Raw genomic sequence first — 17,832 nt, forward strand, 5'->3', positions numbered from 1 at the left:
GCACGGAATATGTGTATACATGTGGCTGATACACTTTATTGTACAGCAGAAACTAACACAACATTGTCAAGCAATTATACTCTAATTTTAAGAAAATAATATCTAGTAAGGGCAATAGTAATAAGTTGTATCAAGGAAAGAAAAACTGTAAGCTAACAGTAAAGTTCATACAATAAAATAAATTTCTTCAAATGGTTAAATTGCTCAGTTGCACCAGAAAAAAAATAAATAAATAAAAGGGATTAAAAGCTAAATTGAGTAAGTCTCACTGAAGAAAAAAAGAACAGTTTGTGAAAATCTTCTTTCTTTCAGTGTATGATCATTGGAGAAGGGAATGGCAATCCACTCCAGTGTTCTTGCCTGGAGAAAAGCATGGACAGAGAAGCCTGGGAGGCTACAGTCTGTGGGGTCGCAAAGAGTCGGACACGACTGAGCAACTAACACACACACACAGTCCATGATCATAACTGCTTCTTTTATGCATATGGAAAACAGGGCAGGAGAAGGATATTGATCAGGAGACGAAGAGGGTCAGGAAAGTTGGAGTGAGGGTAGAGGAAGTAATTTAGAAATTAGTCTTTTCTTGTATTTCCTTATTTACTGGGGTATAGTTGCTTCACAATGTTGTATTAGTTTATGCTGTACAATGGAGTGAACCAGCCACCTGTATACATATATCTCCTCCCTCTTAAACCTTCCTCCTACCCCACATCCCATCCACTAGGTCACCAGAGGGCACTGAGCTGAGCTCCCTGTGCTGCACAGCAGGTTCCCATTAGCTATCTCTTTCACACATGACAGTGTATATATGTCAATCTCAATCTCCCTATTCATCCCATCCCCCACCCCCTCCCTGTCTCCACACATCCATTCTCTATGTCTGCATCTCTATTCCTGCCCTGTGAATAGGTTCATCTGTACCATTTTTACAAGTTCCACATCCATGTGTTATTGTACAATGTTTGTTTTTCTCTTCCTGACTTTCTTCACTGTGTATGACAGGCTCTAGTTCCATCTACATCTCTGCAGATGGCCCAACTTCGTTCCTTCTCATAGTTGAGTAATATTCTATTGTATACACTGGGAAAACAGCCCAGGGAGAAAGACAACAGGACACGCAAACCGCAATCTAAACAGCAGAAGATCAGTGAAATTAATATAGGGAAATGATATAACTGATGGGGCCTTCCCGGGGAAGCCCATTCCCCCATAACTTCTGCTTTAGCTCCTCTCTGAATTACCTAGATAACAATAACTGATGCACATTTCCTGAGTCTTTTTTTAACAGATGTGAAAACTCCACACCAAATGGAAGCTACTTGATGATCATGACCACATAGCCCCAGACCTCCTCGAGCCTAAGGACTGAATGTTAACCCCTGCAACACCACCCTTTCCTTCACTATCAACCAACCAGAGAATTGTACATGAGCTGATCATATACCCTGTGACCACCACCTACCCTCTCCACCTCACCTGGCCTTTTAGAATGCTTTGGTGAAACTCTTCAGGGAGTTCATGGCTTTTTGGACATGAGTCACCAGTCTCCTTGCATGGCCCTACAATAAACCTTCCTCTGCTCCAAACTGACATTTTGGTTCGTTTAGCCTCACTGTATGTCAGGCGCACCAACTTGCCTTTATTGGCAATAATAGAAAACTAGAGAAACTGAGATTCAGAAGCAAGAATAACATTCATTTGTTTCCAGGGAATTCAACTTGAATTATGGAATAAATGAATTATAACAAATGATGTACAAATATTAATAAGAGTCGGTGATTGGGCTCAGAAGGGGCTCATTTCCAAGCCAACGACCTACTCTTATGGGTTTTTTATGTTACTTTTCTTTGACCAAAATTTGATTCCAGGATCTGGGGAGACAAAGCTGACTCAGGTGAAGATATGCTTCAAATTTTTCTAAAGTTGGCAAGGAGGTTGATCCCTACCTCTCCAACACTTCCTGTATGTTTGCCAATCAAGCCTGCATAAATAGTTCCTTATGAGGCAGAAGGAAAAGAAGGAATATCACATGATATGGACACAATAGGAATTAGTATAATCTTGTTTCATGAAAATTTTAAGTGCTAGAGAGGATGAGGGTTAGTAGGATCTCTTATGCATTGCTTGCAGTGATTTCAAGTTGAGTTTTCACATCTCTGACAAATCAGCAATTCCTCTTCAAGGCATATACCCAAGAGAAACTCCCGGAGACACATGCCATAATATCCAGAGCCACAGTTTTCATAACTGAAAATAAATAAAATTCTGGAAACAGTCTACATAGCCATAACAGAGGTAAGGACAAATAAATTATGGTATAATTACATGATAAAATAGTATAATATGAATATATGAGTAACACTATGAGTAAAAAAAAGTTCCAGAAGACTTCAAACTGCCTGATACTCATATAATAAAAACAACTGAAACTAAACCACTTGTATGTGTATATCCACAAGTTTTAGAAGTATATTTGTTATTTACATGTGTATATATATATATATGATCAGCATATATCATGTATATATCATAAAACTTTTACATATATTTATGTAACCAAGAGAAGCAAGATTTAGGGCAATGTAATGGGTGGGAGAGAAGCACAGAGGTTATTGTAAGTCATTGCATGCTCAGTCGCTTCAGTTGTGTCCGACTCTTTGCAACCCTATGGACTGTAGCTCACCAGCCTCCTCTGTCAATAGGACTCTCCAGGCAAGAATACTGGAGTGGGCTGCCATGCCTTCCCCCAGGGGATCTTCCCAACCCAGGATCAAACCCTCATCTCCTTTGGCTTCTGCATTGGCAGGTGGGTTCTTTATCGCTGAGCCACCTGGGAAGCCCAGTTATAAGTCACTGCAATGCATCAATTCCAGTTGAGTGGTGAGTTCAAATGTACTGCTGCTGTTTCTTATTATTAATAAACACAAAAGAATAAACAACAATGCTTTCTCCAAGACCAGTCATAATAAGGTGTCCAATTCTGTATTACTAATGTTTGAATCCATCCTAAAGGAGATCAGTCCTGGATTTTCATTGGAAGGACTGATGCTGAAGCTGAAACTCCAATACTTTGGCCACCTCATTTGAAGAGTTGACTCACTGGAAAAGACCCTAATACTGGGAGGGATTGGGGGGCAGGAGGAGAAGGGGACGACAGAGGATGAGATGGCTGGATGGCATCACCAGCTCGATGGACATGAGTTTGGGTAAACTCCAGGAGTTGGTGATGGACAGGGAGGCCTGACGTGCTGCGATTCATGGGGTCGCAAAGAGTCGGACACGACTGAGCCACTGAACTGAACTGAACTGAACTGAAGGTTTGAATAAAACTAAAAGGAAAAATTATTTGTAGATATTGTATAAATTCAGCTAGAAAGATTAGTAACATGGCTTATAAAGTACTTTATAGATTCACTCTAACTTTATTTCTCCTTCTCACTTCTATGTAAAATGCTCTTAATCAGGAATTGGACTGCAGCCCACCATGCTCCTCTGTCCATGGGACTCTCCAGGCAAAAATACTGGAGTGGGTTGCCATGACCTCCTCCAGGGGATCTTCCTGCCCCAGGGATTGAATCTGAGTCTCCTGTATTACGGAGAGATGCTTTACCATCTGAGCCACCAGGGACTCTTTAGTTGTTACACAGGCAAAAATGCTAGGAAGACCCAAAGAGATAAATGGAAAGGAAAATATGTGTATATCATGCTCAGCCCACCACATACTCTTGGGTAAGGCCCAGCTGCTTCCTGTGCATCAATAAGGAGGGAAGCTGGTGAGAGGAGGGAAGAAACTATATGGGGTTAGACTCCTAGGAGCTATTGTAGTTTTCATGCCAGTTCTTAGAGTAAAGCCTGAAAGTGAGAAGTCACTCAGTCTTGTCCAGTTCTTTGCGACCCCATGGACTATATAGTCCATGGAATTTTCCAGGCCAGAATACTGGAGTGGGTAGCCTTTCCCTTCTCCAGGAGATCTTTCCAACACAGGGATCAAACCCAGATCTCCCGCATTTTGGGTGGATTCTTTACCAGTTGAGCCACAAGGAAAACCCAAGAATACTGGAGAGGGAGAGGGTAGTCTATCCTTTCTCCAGCAAATCTTCCCAACCCAGGAATCTAACCAGGGTTTCTTGAAGCATTGCAGGCAGATTCTTTACCAACTGAGCTATGAGGGAAACCCAGACAGAGTTAAGCCTGGACATAGACTATTACGAAAAACCTCCATATTTGTTTTGCAGCATCAATAGTTTACAGTAGTAAGAAGTTTTAATAAAAAATAATCTGAAAAGTAAATGTTTTATTAACAACTGGCTTAGCCTGTTTGTGCTTCAGCAGACTGAGGCGATTCCTTGGTTACATAATCATGGATTTACTCCACTTACTGCTCTTCCATTTCTCCACTTACTCTAACTTCCTTCTTTAAGGGTCATGTGCTTGGACCCCACTGTGGACCATTATATTGATGCCTAACTTACTAATTTAAAAGATAATTTGAACATTTCTTTTATATAAATGTGGAGTTATGCTTCTCAGGCATTCAGCCAGTGTGGCTTTTTGCAGTAGGATCTACTACCTTTCCGCTGATTCCCACGTGACCTCAGCAGCAAGGATTGTTCAAGTATCCAATGATCATGCTGCTGCTGCTGCTGCTAAGTCTCTTCAGTCGTGTCTGACTCTGTGCGACCCCATAGACAGCAGCCCACCAGGCTCCCTAGTCCCTGGGATTCTCCAGGCAAGAACACTGGAGTGGGTTGCCACTTCCTTCTCCAATGCATTAAAGTGAAAAGTGAAAGTGAAGTCGCTCAGTGGTGTCTGACTCTTAGGGACCCCATGGACTGCAGCCCACCAGGCTCCTCCATCCATGGGATTTTCCAGGCAAGAGTACTAGAGTTGGGTGCCAGAAAACTTTAAATTTATTGGATTGGCCCAAAATTCATTCAGGTTTTCTATAACATCAGGAAAACCCAAACAAACTTTTGGGCCAATCCAATATAAATGCTGACCTTAACAGGAAGAGGCATCATGATTTTTAAAATGTCATACTTTCTATGCCTTTTTATATAGTATGTTTGAAATTAATCTGGTAACGTATTGTTAAACATCAGTCAACTAATTTTGACCTCATGAAGCATATAAAACTCTCCCTAAGAGTCACAGAGATTGCTTGTTTCTGAGTCTGTCACCAAACAAGCTTTCGAAAAGCCTATTAATAGTCTCCTACTCATGGAACTGATGCTCCATCACTTCAGTCCTGTCCAACTCTTTGCGACCCCATGGACTGTAGCCCACCAGGCTCCTCTGTCCATGGGTTTCTCCAGGCAAGAATACTGGAGTGGGTTGTCATTTCCTACACTCCAACTCATGGAACTGAGAGAGTCAGTTCCTAGGCAGGTTGATAGGAAGTCTAGGGGTCCCCAAAGAGAGAGGGGTCTGGAATTCTCAAGGAGGAAGAAAGGACAAACTTTTTTTTCTTTCTCCACATTCCTTAGGATTATATAACAATAACGTATCCTGCCTAAGGACAGTCTTTGGATTAAACCTTCTGTTATCTTAAAATGTAAATTACGGGAGTAGACCTGGTCTTTACAAGGATGTATCTTGCCTGAGGACAGTGTTACCTTAAAATGTAAATTATGGGAGTAGGTCTGATGAGGTCTTTACAACCTCCAGACATTCTTTGGATTCATTAGAGAGTATATAACTTCATTGTCAACACTAGCAAGCGGGTACTCTTTCTACCCCCTTCTGATGCCTATGTCAAAAGCTTTCTCTATCTCCTTTATACTTTAATAAAACTTTATTACACAAAAGCTCCGAGCGATCAAGCCTCGTCTCTAGCCCCGGATTGAATTCTTCTCCTCCGGGGGCCAAGAATCCCGGTGTATTCGTGTGATTCAACAACAACCTTTCAGAACTAATGTAATGTTAAACATGTGTCAACTATTTTTGACCTACTGAAGCACATAAAACTTTCCCTAACCCCACTCCAGTACTCTTGCCTGGAAAATCCCATGGATGGAGGAGCCTGGAAGGCTGCAGTCCATGGGGTCGCTGAGGGTCAGACACGACTGAGTGACTTCACTTTCACTTTTCACTTTCATGCATTGGAGAAGGAAATGGCAACCCACTCCAGTGTTCTTGCCTAGAGAATCCCAGGGATGGGGAAGCCTGGTGGGCCGCCGTCTATGGGGTCACACAAAGTCGGACATGACTGAAGCGACTTACTTAGCAGCAGCAGCAGCAAGAGTCATAGAGATTGTTTGTTTCTGAGTCTATCACCTAACAGGCAAGCCTGTTAGGCTTTAGTACTAACGGAACTCATGGAACTATAGCTTGGTCTTTGAAGAATTTGATCTTTGAAAGTAGCAATGTAATGAGAAGAACCAGATTGTTAATTGCACTTACTCTGAAATAAGCAAATAAGAATGTCTTCATACTTTGTAACTATTACATCTGCTAGAATTGAGAAAGTGAAAGTGTTTGTTAGTATCTCAGTCATGTTCGGCTCTTTGTAGTCCACCAGGCTCCTCTGTTCATAGAACTTTCCAAGCAAGAATACTGGAGTGGGTTGCCATTCCCTTCTCCAGGGGATCTTCCCAGCCCAGGGACTGAACCTGGGTATCCTGCATTGCAGGCAGATTCTTACCATTTAGCCATCCAAGGACTCTAGAATTGTGAATGTTATGTCAAATGTTTTATTATTTAGATCTTACTCTGAACTCTCTTACCTGTATCATTTGAATTTGGTCTCTAAAGTCAAGCAACAGCCCTGATTTTCCTTCTTTTGTTGATGATAAGATGAATGCCCCCCACACTTTGAAGTTGGGGCTCTTAAGAAAGTTTGTTCATGACTTTTTCTCTAGCCTAGATACTCCTCCAGAACACCATCTCTGACTACTGAACCTCTCTTCCTGGATGTCTTCCTAGGAAGATTCCTAGGAATCTTCATCTCAACATAACTCACATTCAACTTATTCCCCTCCTCAACCTTCAGACCCTTCTCCTCCTCTGTGTTCTTTCTCTTAGTGAATGACGACTCTACCTGCTATTTCACCCAACTAGGATAACTCAGAGAACAGTTAATGCCCTCTCTACCTACAAATATATATTTAATGAGGTAACAAGTCCTATTTATTGCATCTTTCAAATCTCTCTGAAAATAGATCTCCTTCCCATACCTTCCACTGTTCCTATATGGGGCTCCCATTGCCTAACACCTGGACTACTACAAGTTTTCTAGCAATTCTTCCTCCCCCCAGTGTCTACCTATTTAAGTCATACTTCCAGAAGAGCTGGCTATTGTCTAAAACAGAAATTGAATGATGCAGTTCCTTTCTTAAAATCCTTTATTGGCTCCTCATAAGTCTTTAAGAAAAAGTCCCAAGTTTTCAATATGGCATAAAAGATTCTTACATTTGATCCCAGCCTCTCAAGCTCATTTTTCTTCCTCCTGTTCTCATATACTATCTCTAAGAGGTAGACCGAAGTCACTGTATTTTTCCTGAATATGCCTTACACTTTGACACGTATGTGCATTTGAATCTAATGTTCCCTTTGCCTGGGCTGTTTTTTCCTCCTTTAGCTTTCATTCAAGAATCATATCCTCTGTTCAATTTCTCTTAGTATCTCTCCAACTCCAAAAGACTTGTCTTTTCTTCTTTAATTCCGTGGATGCATATATGTGTTTTAATATCTTTTGTAATTAGCTGAATTATTTATTTACATTCCTGACTGACTTTCCCACTAGGCTGTGAATGCCCAGGGATTAATGATATGTGTATGGCTTGTATTTTGTCCATCTTTCTATTTCCGGTACAGACCTGATACTTAGTAAAAGACTCAACAGTTTGTAATAAAAATTTAGAAAGTATTTGAAAGAAAATGTAATCTTCCACAATCTTACCACCAGGGAGAACCAGTATTAACATTTCCTATGTATTTAAAGCGAATGATATTTCTTCTTAAAATGGTATTAGGATATATAAAACATATATATTTTATTATATAGTTATCTTTTAAAAAGGAATAGTATACTGTGAATGTATTTCCAAGTCATAAGATATTTTAAATCATAATACTTAAGAATTGCCTTACATTTTGTTGTATGCAATACCCTTACATTTGTACATTGGAGTTATTTTAAATTTTTAGGGTTATAAACAATTGCATGGTGCCCACTGAGTTCTTTTGGTAAAATCACAATAATGAAATGGTCCATCAAAGCACAGGTCTTAGTGACAGGGACCAAACTCCCAGAAACTTCTGAGATCCATACTCTCTTTCTGTCTGCCCCATTGGTTCTTGAGCCTTAGTATCAGGAGGAATGGAGGAATTTATATTGTTTAGTATCAGGAGGAATTTATATTGTTTAATTATAAACAAGGTGATGAGAATGGAGTAGAAGAGAGTCTGAGATAAGTTGAGGAGAGGGTTTTGATGGCTTGGAGTGTGGCAGGAGTTAGTTGTATCTTCTTTGGTTTTGTTTTTGAAATAACTGGAAAGTACATGGAAGAAGTTGAGAGTGAGCAAGATTTTTAGAAGGTTTTGTTACAGGTTTTGTACATACTCCAGATTTGGTGTATTTGAGAGTCTATATTAGATTCTAATGCTTTTAACTTCCCTCAGATTAAAGGACAATCTTCCTTCTAAAGGCAAGGCATTGCTGAAGCTGACTTTCAGAGAGAGAGGGAGCATGTTGCTTTCTTTAATTCCTCCATATTTTTAAGACTATCAGCATATATTTTTTTCAAATTGTCTTCAAGAAAAAAGTGCTAACTGAGATTATCATCACCAGTGGAGGAATGTTCTTTTCTCTTTGAGTTGACAGATAGATGAATAGCTGAATGAAGAGATGTGTATGGACAGATGGACAAACAGTATTTTGGAGCCAATAAAAGGAAAGCAGAACACTTTCTTGGTAGGCAGTTAACAAAACTGATCTGTCTAAAGTTATTGGCTCCATTTCAGATACTGTTCATTAGGCAGCAAATGAACTAAACGCTGAGCAAGGACTTTTGTTTTATGTAGGTGAGAACAGGGTTTATGAGGTACCTTATCTATCAGGGTAGCAAAAAATACTCAAAATGTTAGTCAGGCCTGTTAGAGAAATACAGATACGTGAGTGAGATAGCTCAAAGAAAACTTATTTGGTGAGAGGAATTGTAACATAAGCAAAACTACAAAAGAAATTGAGGAAAGCTAGTAGAGTGAGATGAAAACTTGTCTCTACTTATTAAGCAAATTCAAGATGACATCCATGGTCACAAAGAAACTGACTTCACTTCTGTTTGTACAAGGTGCTAGAAATCAGGGCAGTAATACAGGTTTATCATACGTAAGTTTTTGTGCCTGAGGAGTGGAAAGCAAGAGTGACGTGAATAGATATTTTAATATTAATGAAATAAAATAATAATAGTTATTAAGCTATTTGCATGGTTTGTCTCGTCAATATTTGCGTAAAGTAAAAAGTATACACTTGAACTAACTATTAGTTCAGTTCAGTTCAGTTGCTCAGTCGTGTCTGACTCTTTTCAACCCCATGGATTGCAGCATGCCAGGCCTCCCTGTCCATCATCAACTCCCGGAGTTTACTCAAACTCATGTCCATTGAGCCGGTGATGCCATCCAACCATCTCATCTCCAACCATCATCCCCTTCTCTGGCCTTCAATCTTTCCCAGCATCAACTATATAGAGAACTATCAGTTCAGTTCAGTTCAGTTCGGTTGCTCAGCCGTGTCTGACTCTTTGCAACCTGATGAATCGCAGCACGCCAGGCCTTCCTGTCCATCACCAACTCCCGGAGTTTACCCAAACTCACATACATCGAGTCGGTGATGCCATCCGGCCATCTCATCCTCTGTTGTCCCCTTCTCCTCCTGCCCCCAATCCCTCCCAGCATCAGGGTCTTTTCCAATGAGTCAACTTTTCCCATGAGGTGGCCAAAGTACTGGAGTTTCAGCCTCAGCATCAGTCCTTCCAATGAACACCCAGGACTGATCTCCTTCAGAATGGACTGGTTGGATCTCCTTGCAGTCCAAGGGGCTTGCAAGAGTCTTCTCCAACATCACAGTTCAAAAGCAACTATATATAGACAGACCTTAACCAAAAATTATGAAACATTTGATGGTTTATACATGTCTAGAATATTTATTTTGGAGAAAGTGAAAAATCTAGGTGACATTTGATTTCTATGTTTATAAAGACTAGATTGAGAACAAAGCTAGTGACCTGCGAGGAAGGAAGTATGAAAAGGAAGCAACAAAACTGTAGAGTTAAAAGAATTAGGGACCTAGTCTTAGCCCAGGATGAAGAAACAAAGACCCAGAGAGGGTAAGAGTTCCTGCACTTCCAGCAGATTGCAGCCTTTCCAGTGCATTCTCCTCACTGTCTTTTGCTGCTTCTGTCCAACTGAACTGAGTGAAGAGTGACTGTGAGGTGGAAAGACCCTAGAGAGACAGGGCAGAAAACAGTGTCTAGGGCCATTTTGGCATAAGGTCCAGTTTGAGCCTATAAATTTGTGACAGAATTGAACATCTCTAGACGTGAGATATAACCTCTCATAGCATCAAGGTCAGGCAGTTTCAAAGGCAGTTTCATCAGTTGTTGTTTAGTCGCTAAGTCATGTCCAACTCTTTTGCAACCCCATGGACTATAGCTCACCAGTCTTCTCTGTCCATGGAATTTTCCTAGCAAGAATACGGGAGTGAGTTGCCATTCCCTTCTCCAGGGGAATCTTCCCAACCAAGGGATTGAACCTGCATCTTCTGTGTCTCCTGTATTGACAAGCAGATTCTTTACCACTGAGCCACCTGGGAAGCCCCAGTTTCACCAGTAGAAGCCACTAACAACTTGACTACTAGGGGACAGGGCACAATTAACAATAATAAGTCATGGAAAACATGTCTCCTTGACCTGATGTTTTGAACAACTTTACCCTCTAAATAAGCTCTTAATGGAGAATTTCGCTGGGTCAAACAGAGGGGGAAAGGAGTTGCTTGTCAGCTAGCGAGACAGAAGAAATGTGTCAATATTGCCCTAAAATACATCTTCAAAGTGTGTGCTAGAACAATGGACACTGCAACAGCAGGCAACAACTAAGGCTGCTATTCTCAATAATCCTTACAGCTGAAACTCTAAACTTCAGCCAAAAAATGAGAGATCAGTAGCTGTAACTGTCACTGAAAACTCTGATCATTTCCATCATATTTGTAAGCATTGAAAACAGTCACCTCAGCAGCAGCATTTCCAGATACCAAGAACCTGAATACCTACCCATCTTCAGGACACATGTGCAATGGCCTTTCTTTTGACTTCTCTGGATTGTCATTTGGTGAAGAAAACAGGTCTCACTCTAACCTAAACTCATGTGGCAGTTTTTTACCCCTGGGTTGACTTAGGTTAGAATTAGAAAACTGTAAAACTCCTTCCTAATGGCAACCCACTCCAGTATTTCTGCCTGGAGAATCTGAAGGACAGAGGAGCCTAGTGGGCTATATAGTCCATGGCGTTTCAAAGAGTAAGACACGACTGAGTGACTAAACAACAACAACAAAACTTTTTTCAGCCTGAAAAGTAGAGATTGGTTTTTAAATCTTCTTCTTCTTTTTTAATGTTAGTCCTTAAAAGTATTGCATTCATTATGACTCCATTCTGAAAAATAGTGTCTTTGTTTTACTTGCCCATAACATCTAAGACCATGATCCTGCACTTTGTTCTGAAAGCAAACTCATGCACACAAGATATTATAGTGTGTTTGACAGTACAAGGCACTGGGATAACCGTTATAAAAGAAAAGGGGGCAGGACCCAAAGATAAGAAAATATTTAGACTCATGAAATTATAGAAGCTTCTATGGGGAATAAACTATGCATATCTACAAATTTGGGTGGCTCAGTGGTAAAGAATCCACCGGCTCGTGTAGGAGATGCAAGAGACAGGGGTTCGATCCCTAAGTTGGGAAGATTCCCTGTAGAAGAAAAATGCCATCCCACTCCAGTATTCTTCCCTGGGAAATCCCATGGATGGAGGAGCCTGGCTGACTGCAGTCCATTGGGTCACAAAACAGTCAGACATAACTCAGCAACTAAACAATTATCTCTTTATAATTATTATGTCTATAACTTTAACAGAATGCAGTCTGTGATAAAGGCAAGCAAAGTCCTATGTGCATTCGCAGGAGAAGTTACACCCCCAGCTTCCAGGAGGTAATCCTTATTGCAGGGGAAGGGATTGGGAGCAGTGTTTCACACAAGAAGGAAAATAACTGAGTATAGTGATTTTTTGTAAATACTCAGATTAACATTCTTGAAAAACTGTTTTAATGTCTTTTCCCACTCTTTAATAGATAAACTTTAGCCAGTTTATGATCATGGTTTACAATTTCTTTCACCTTTAGTTTCTCAAAGACTCCTTCATTGATCTATTGGTTACTTCTGACCTCTTTGACTTAACATGTCTTCAAAGAACAGAAATCAATTGGTTAATCACAGAATCAGATGATCACTACATTAGAGCAAAGACAAATTCTTGAGTGATCTTTCACTAGGCAAGGTATCATTGGGGGAAAAAATCAGTTCATTATATTATTTGGACTTCTGAGTAAAGGTTCTCAGCTCTGTTGCAATTTTCCCCCTGGGGCCCAGAAAGAGCCTTTAGTGTATCAGCCTTTAATAACCAGAGATCCTAGTCTAAGGGACTAGGATCAGTCCATGGGGAGGAAGATAAGGGGAAGGGTGAAACACACACACACACAAAAGAAAGTAGATGGGCAAGCAAATAATTTTGTCCTTTATGTATTGAATTTAACCTTCTTGAATCACTTTTTGTAATCAGCATTTTTTTAAATTTCCTCAATATTCAGTCTTTCATCCATTATGAAATTTCCTTTACCTTCATATCATTAAGAAGAGTTTTTCATTCCTTTCATTCATTTATCTGTCAAATACTAAATAATGACATTAAGCAATATTAGGTATGGTTCCAGTGACGAGAGGCTATATCCTTGTAGGAATAGATGCTTAATAAACAGCTTACCTACTTACCCAAAACAAATAAAGTATATGATTTCAGGTGCTGATAGGTAATATAAAAAACAAAAACATGGAAAGGATGAGGCCAGGCAGGTAGACAGACTCAGTTCCTGTAGGGCTTTTGGTAAGGAGTTTAGATTTTACTTTATTTGTAATGGAAGGTTGTAAGCAATGAATGGTAATTATCACACTAATGATTTGAAAGGTTGATTCTGGCTGCTGTGTGACTGCCTATGGATAAGAGTAGAAGCTGGGAGATCATTTAGGAGGAGGCTGCAAGAGTATGGATAAAGAATGATGGCCCTAACTAGGATGGTAGCAATGACCAGAATTGAAATATATTTTTGTTATAGAGCTGCCAAGGCTTATTGGTAGAATGAAAGAGAAACGGGGATTTTCATAAAATGAAAAAAAAGAATCAGACGTGATTCCTAAGTACGGACCTGAGCAATAAGGTGAATAGAATTCCTTTGCAGAGGAATTTTAATTGCTTCTTAATATATGTGTATTAGTTCATGTCTTCCATTTTCTAGCACATGTATGTGTGCCCAGATAATGAAGTGGATCTATGATGAAGAGTTAAAGTGTTATTCAGGGAGAAACCTGCAGATGATACTCACATTTTTATGCCTTCCAAAGTCATATATCCAATCACATATTTGTTATATCCCCTAGCTCAGTTGACAAAGAATCTGCCCGCAATGCAGGAGGCGCTAGTTTGATTCCTGGGTCGGGAAGATCTCCTGGAAAAGGAACAGGCTACCCACTCCAGTATTCTTGGGCTTCTCTTATGGCTCAGCTGGTAAAAAATCCACCTGCAATACAGGTGATCTGGTTTCAATCCCTGGATTGGGAAGATCTCCTGGAGAAGGGAAAGGCTACCCACTTCAGTATTCTGGCCTAGAGAATTCCATGAAAGTATAGTCCATGGGGTCACAAAGAGTTGGACATGACCGAATGACTTTCACTGTCACTTGGATATCTAAGCGCCATCATAAGAGATATCACTGCTGCTAAGTGCTAAGTCACTTCAGTCGTGTCCGACTCTGTGCGACCCCATAGACAGCAGCCCACCAGGCTCCCCCGTCCCTGGGATTCTCTAGGCAAGAACACTGGAGTGGGTTGCCATTTCCTTGTCCATAGAGAAGAGATATCACTGCTGCCACCGTAATCCAAGCGTTGGACAAACACAACAGCCTCTTAACTGGTCTACCTGGTCTTAAAATTTTCCCAGTTCTTCTCTTTATAACAGCCTAAGCAATCTTAAAATCACGGCTTGCTTTCCTACTTAAAATCTTCCAACGGCTTTCCATTGCATCTAGGGTAAAATCTGTCTGCCTTGCACTCTAAGATCCTAGGACTCTCCCCAGCCTCAGTGGCCACTCCTTTCCAGGTTCATTCTTTGTGCCTTTCTGTCTGCTCCAAGGAAAGTACCCAGCTCTTTATCTCCTCATTGTTTCTCTACAGTCCTTCATCTACTCCAAATGGTCTTTCTGTAGCCCTTCACATGATGGCTTCCTTCGAATTTTTCAGGTCATATATCTCCTCAGAAAAGCTGTCCCTGACCACACTCTGTAAGTGGATACCCTCAAGACCCTACAGCATTACCCTGCTTGAATTTTTTTTTGTAGTACTTAGGCCTCACTGAACTTACTTTTCTTCTCCATTATCTTTCTCCTCCCTAAATGCTTATCACTATATTCCTAGTACCTAAAACAATGTTGGCACATAGCTGGCACCCAATAAGATTTTGTTGACTCCATGAATTCACATTTTATGAAAAATTTTGATAGGAATGATTGGATTGAAGCCAGGTATAAAGTATGAAGAAATGAGGATGTATGTCACATGCATTGGCCAACACAGCATGTGATAGTGAAGGAGGAATCAGAACTGGCCCTATCTTGAAAGCAGGACTCCATCTTGGGCTCGACTGTGGACCCTGAGCTTTAGGCCCAGTATCTGTGGAAACGACAAACCAACTGGAAAACCAGGCCCCAGGAAGGAAGAGCCCCTAATTATCTGTGTAACCAAATGGAATCATACAGTCTACTATGCTTATTGAGGTATGACCACAGGCCTATTGATAATTGTCCACTGTTAACTACCTAGGCTTAAGGCATATGAATCACGGGTTAACTTTTATTGTCAGGGAATTTGGGGAGGTGGGTTCGTGCATGTACACTTAAGGTACATAAGGTTTTCACAAAAACTGGTCGGGGGTCCTTGGCTAAGGGGAGACTCTGCCTTGGGCCCGCTGGTGTAATAAACTGCACTCCACTATTTGCATTATCCTTCTGAGTGAGTTTATTTCCCAGAACGTGTAGCTACAACAATAGCAAACCAGAAATGTTAAAACTGTCATCATACTTTAGGGAAAACACGAAAAGGAAGGCAACACCCAAGTCAGAATTAGCACAAACTGTATAACTCTATATGTGGTACAAAATGTACTCATTTACATACAACCTAGAACAGTGTCTGGTACATTATTAGGCCCTCAGCAAATTTTCGCAAAGTAAATGAAATAAATAAACACCTATGATTTAAAAGCGTGCACATGATTAAACCAAAGGCAAAGCCAAAATGATTAAACTTTAACTAATGGGGATATTTTGATTCCAAAATAGTTGTTCTGCTAAGGGAGGGGAAAATACAGTTTCACTGAGGCAGCCCCATGTTAAGCAGAGCAATGGCACCCCACTCCAGTACTCTTGCCTGGAGAATCCCAGGGACGGGGGAGCCTGGTGGGTTGCCGTCTATGGGGTCGAACAGAGTCGGATACGACTGAAGCGACTTAGTAGCAGCAGCAGCAGCTTTCCTATAATAACCGTGGAAGCAGAGAATAGACACCCTCTCCCCTCATCTTGCCAGATGTGGGGTCATCTCAGCCCATTCATCTCACCTGCTCTGTGCCTCACTCCACCAACTTGGAACCAGCCAGACAGGATCACTGAATAAGTATTACTCCCACTTACTCAAACAACTAGTGAACATTCAATGTGATAATTCTGCATTAACTTCATGTTTCTTGACACTTTTATTCTTACTAGACAGTATAAACTGAGTTATTAACCAAAGCAGGGCAAATGTTTTGATTAAAATGATTATTTACATTAATATTTGTTTTAAAACATAGTCCATTCAGGGATTAATCAAATTCAATTTGCTTTATTTTCTATTTTGAAAAATGCTATACAGAAAAAACAAGGGAAAATGGAAATAAGATAGCTCTTTTAGGAAAGAGCAAACTAAATTAATACCACATTTTAAAAAGGTGTATTTAAATATCAGAAATGTTTCAAAAGAAAGTGAACAATCCTTACAAGTGATTAATAATACTAAAATAAGTGAAATAGGTGAGGAAGATTAGAGGTATAATATCTTTATACAACAACAAAGGTGGTCAAAAAGTTATAATATAACTAACAGTTATAATATAAATAAGCACCATAGATGTAACATGTAATTAATGCCACTGTATGTTGCATATGAAAATTGTTAAGAGAGTAAATCCTTAGAGTTCCCATTACAAGGAAAAAATATGTTTTCTTTTTCTGTTATTTTATACCTCTCTGAAATGAGAAATACTCACTAAACTTCTTGTGGGAATCATCTTATAATGTATGTAAGTGAAATCATTATGCCGTACACTTGAAACTTACAGAGTGCTCTATGTCAATAATACTGCAGTAAAACTGATAGAAAAAATATTAATAAAAGCAATTAATCTCTGATCAAAAAGCAAAAAAAGAGTAATGATAATATAATACCACTACCAGGAATAATATATCCAAATAGATTCTTACCAAGCCACCACCAATGATAGCTATATTTTTTCTTTGAATATCAGAAGAATCCATCACTGCTGAAGTGTTTTTCACAGCTGTTGCAGCTCTCTTCACAGAGAAAACTGTCTCCTATACACTGACTTCCCTCCGTCTTTGCCTTAAGCCCTGCATTGGTGAGCCAGCAGCAGCATTTGAATAGGGCCCTTTTTCCGTGAACTTAGAAGGTAGCATTTAACCCATTAGTTGCCGGAAGGACAATCAGCTCAACTTTAGGGGAAAGGGAATTTGTCGCAATAACCAAATTTTGAAAAATCCAGCCAAGTGAAGACTGAACACTCTCTTATGTGTAAGTCAGAATTTTTAAAGCACAAGTTTTGTGGCTTTTCTTCTTCCTTTTCTATACCAAGTATTCTTAGTTTCATTTTCAACCATGACTAACCCATGCATGAAACTTCCCTGATCTGGTGTCCCAGAGCATCTTACACTTCTCTTAATAAGATGGCGTGGTTTCCCAATTGTTCTGTGGATTGTTCTTGTTATTAAGACTGGTCAGGAATTTCACCTAAACCATCCTTATGGATTGTCTTTAGCAGACTATACCAGGGAAAACATTTTTCATACTCTGAATATTCTCCTGAGCAAGATTTTGAATTATAAAACTGACAATACTTCCTTTTTTGTATCAAATGCTAGAAACATTAGAATCTAATTTGTGTATTAATCCTAGGGGAAATGGATAATATTATGCTTTTTGTAAATTCATTCATGGCTTCATATTGTCTCTTAAATTCTTTGTCTTCTTCCGCTCCATTTTAAATATATATTTTAAATTTCTGTGTGTATTTTTGAATTGGAGGGTTTTTTATAAAACAGAACATGACAGGTAAAATAAAGTAAGAATGTAAATGAAGATGCTTCTTCACTTCCTGGTGAGAGCAGGAAGCCTTCAGACTGGTTTTCCTCTGATGAGGAACTAGAGTTCAACATCAGTCGATAGTGACCTCTTGTGGATAA

General features: G+C 39.9%; 1 protein-coding gene across 1 annotated transcript in view; it reads right to left on the bottom strand.

Moving 5' to 3' along the window:
• KMO (kynurenine 3-monooxygenase) overlaps window positions 1-17,225 on the bottom strand; it is a 68,501-nt gene extending 51,276 nt beyond the window's left edge. The window contains 1 exon segment of the mRNA XM_061382526.1: window positions 16,837-17,225. Within this exon segment, the coding sequence (XP_061238510.1) occupies window positions 16,837-16,890 (54 nt within the window). The 5' untranslated portion in view covers window positions 16,891-17,225.
• Window positions 17,226-17,832: the final 607 nt, after the last annotated feature.

This window comes from Bos javanicus, chromosome 16 (assembly GCF_032452875.1).
Source record: "Bos javanicus breed banteng chromosome 16, ARS-OSU_banteng_1.0, whole genome shotgun sequence".
Lineage (NCBI taxonomy): Eukaryota > Metazoa > Chordata > Mammalia > Artiodactyla > Bovidae > Bos > Bos javanicus.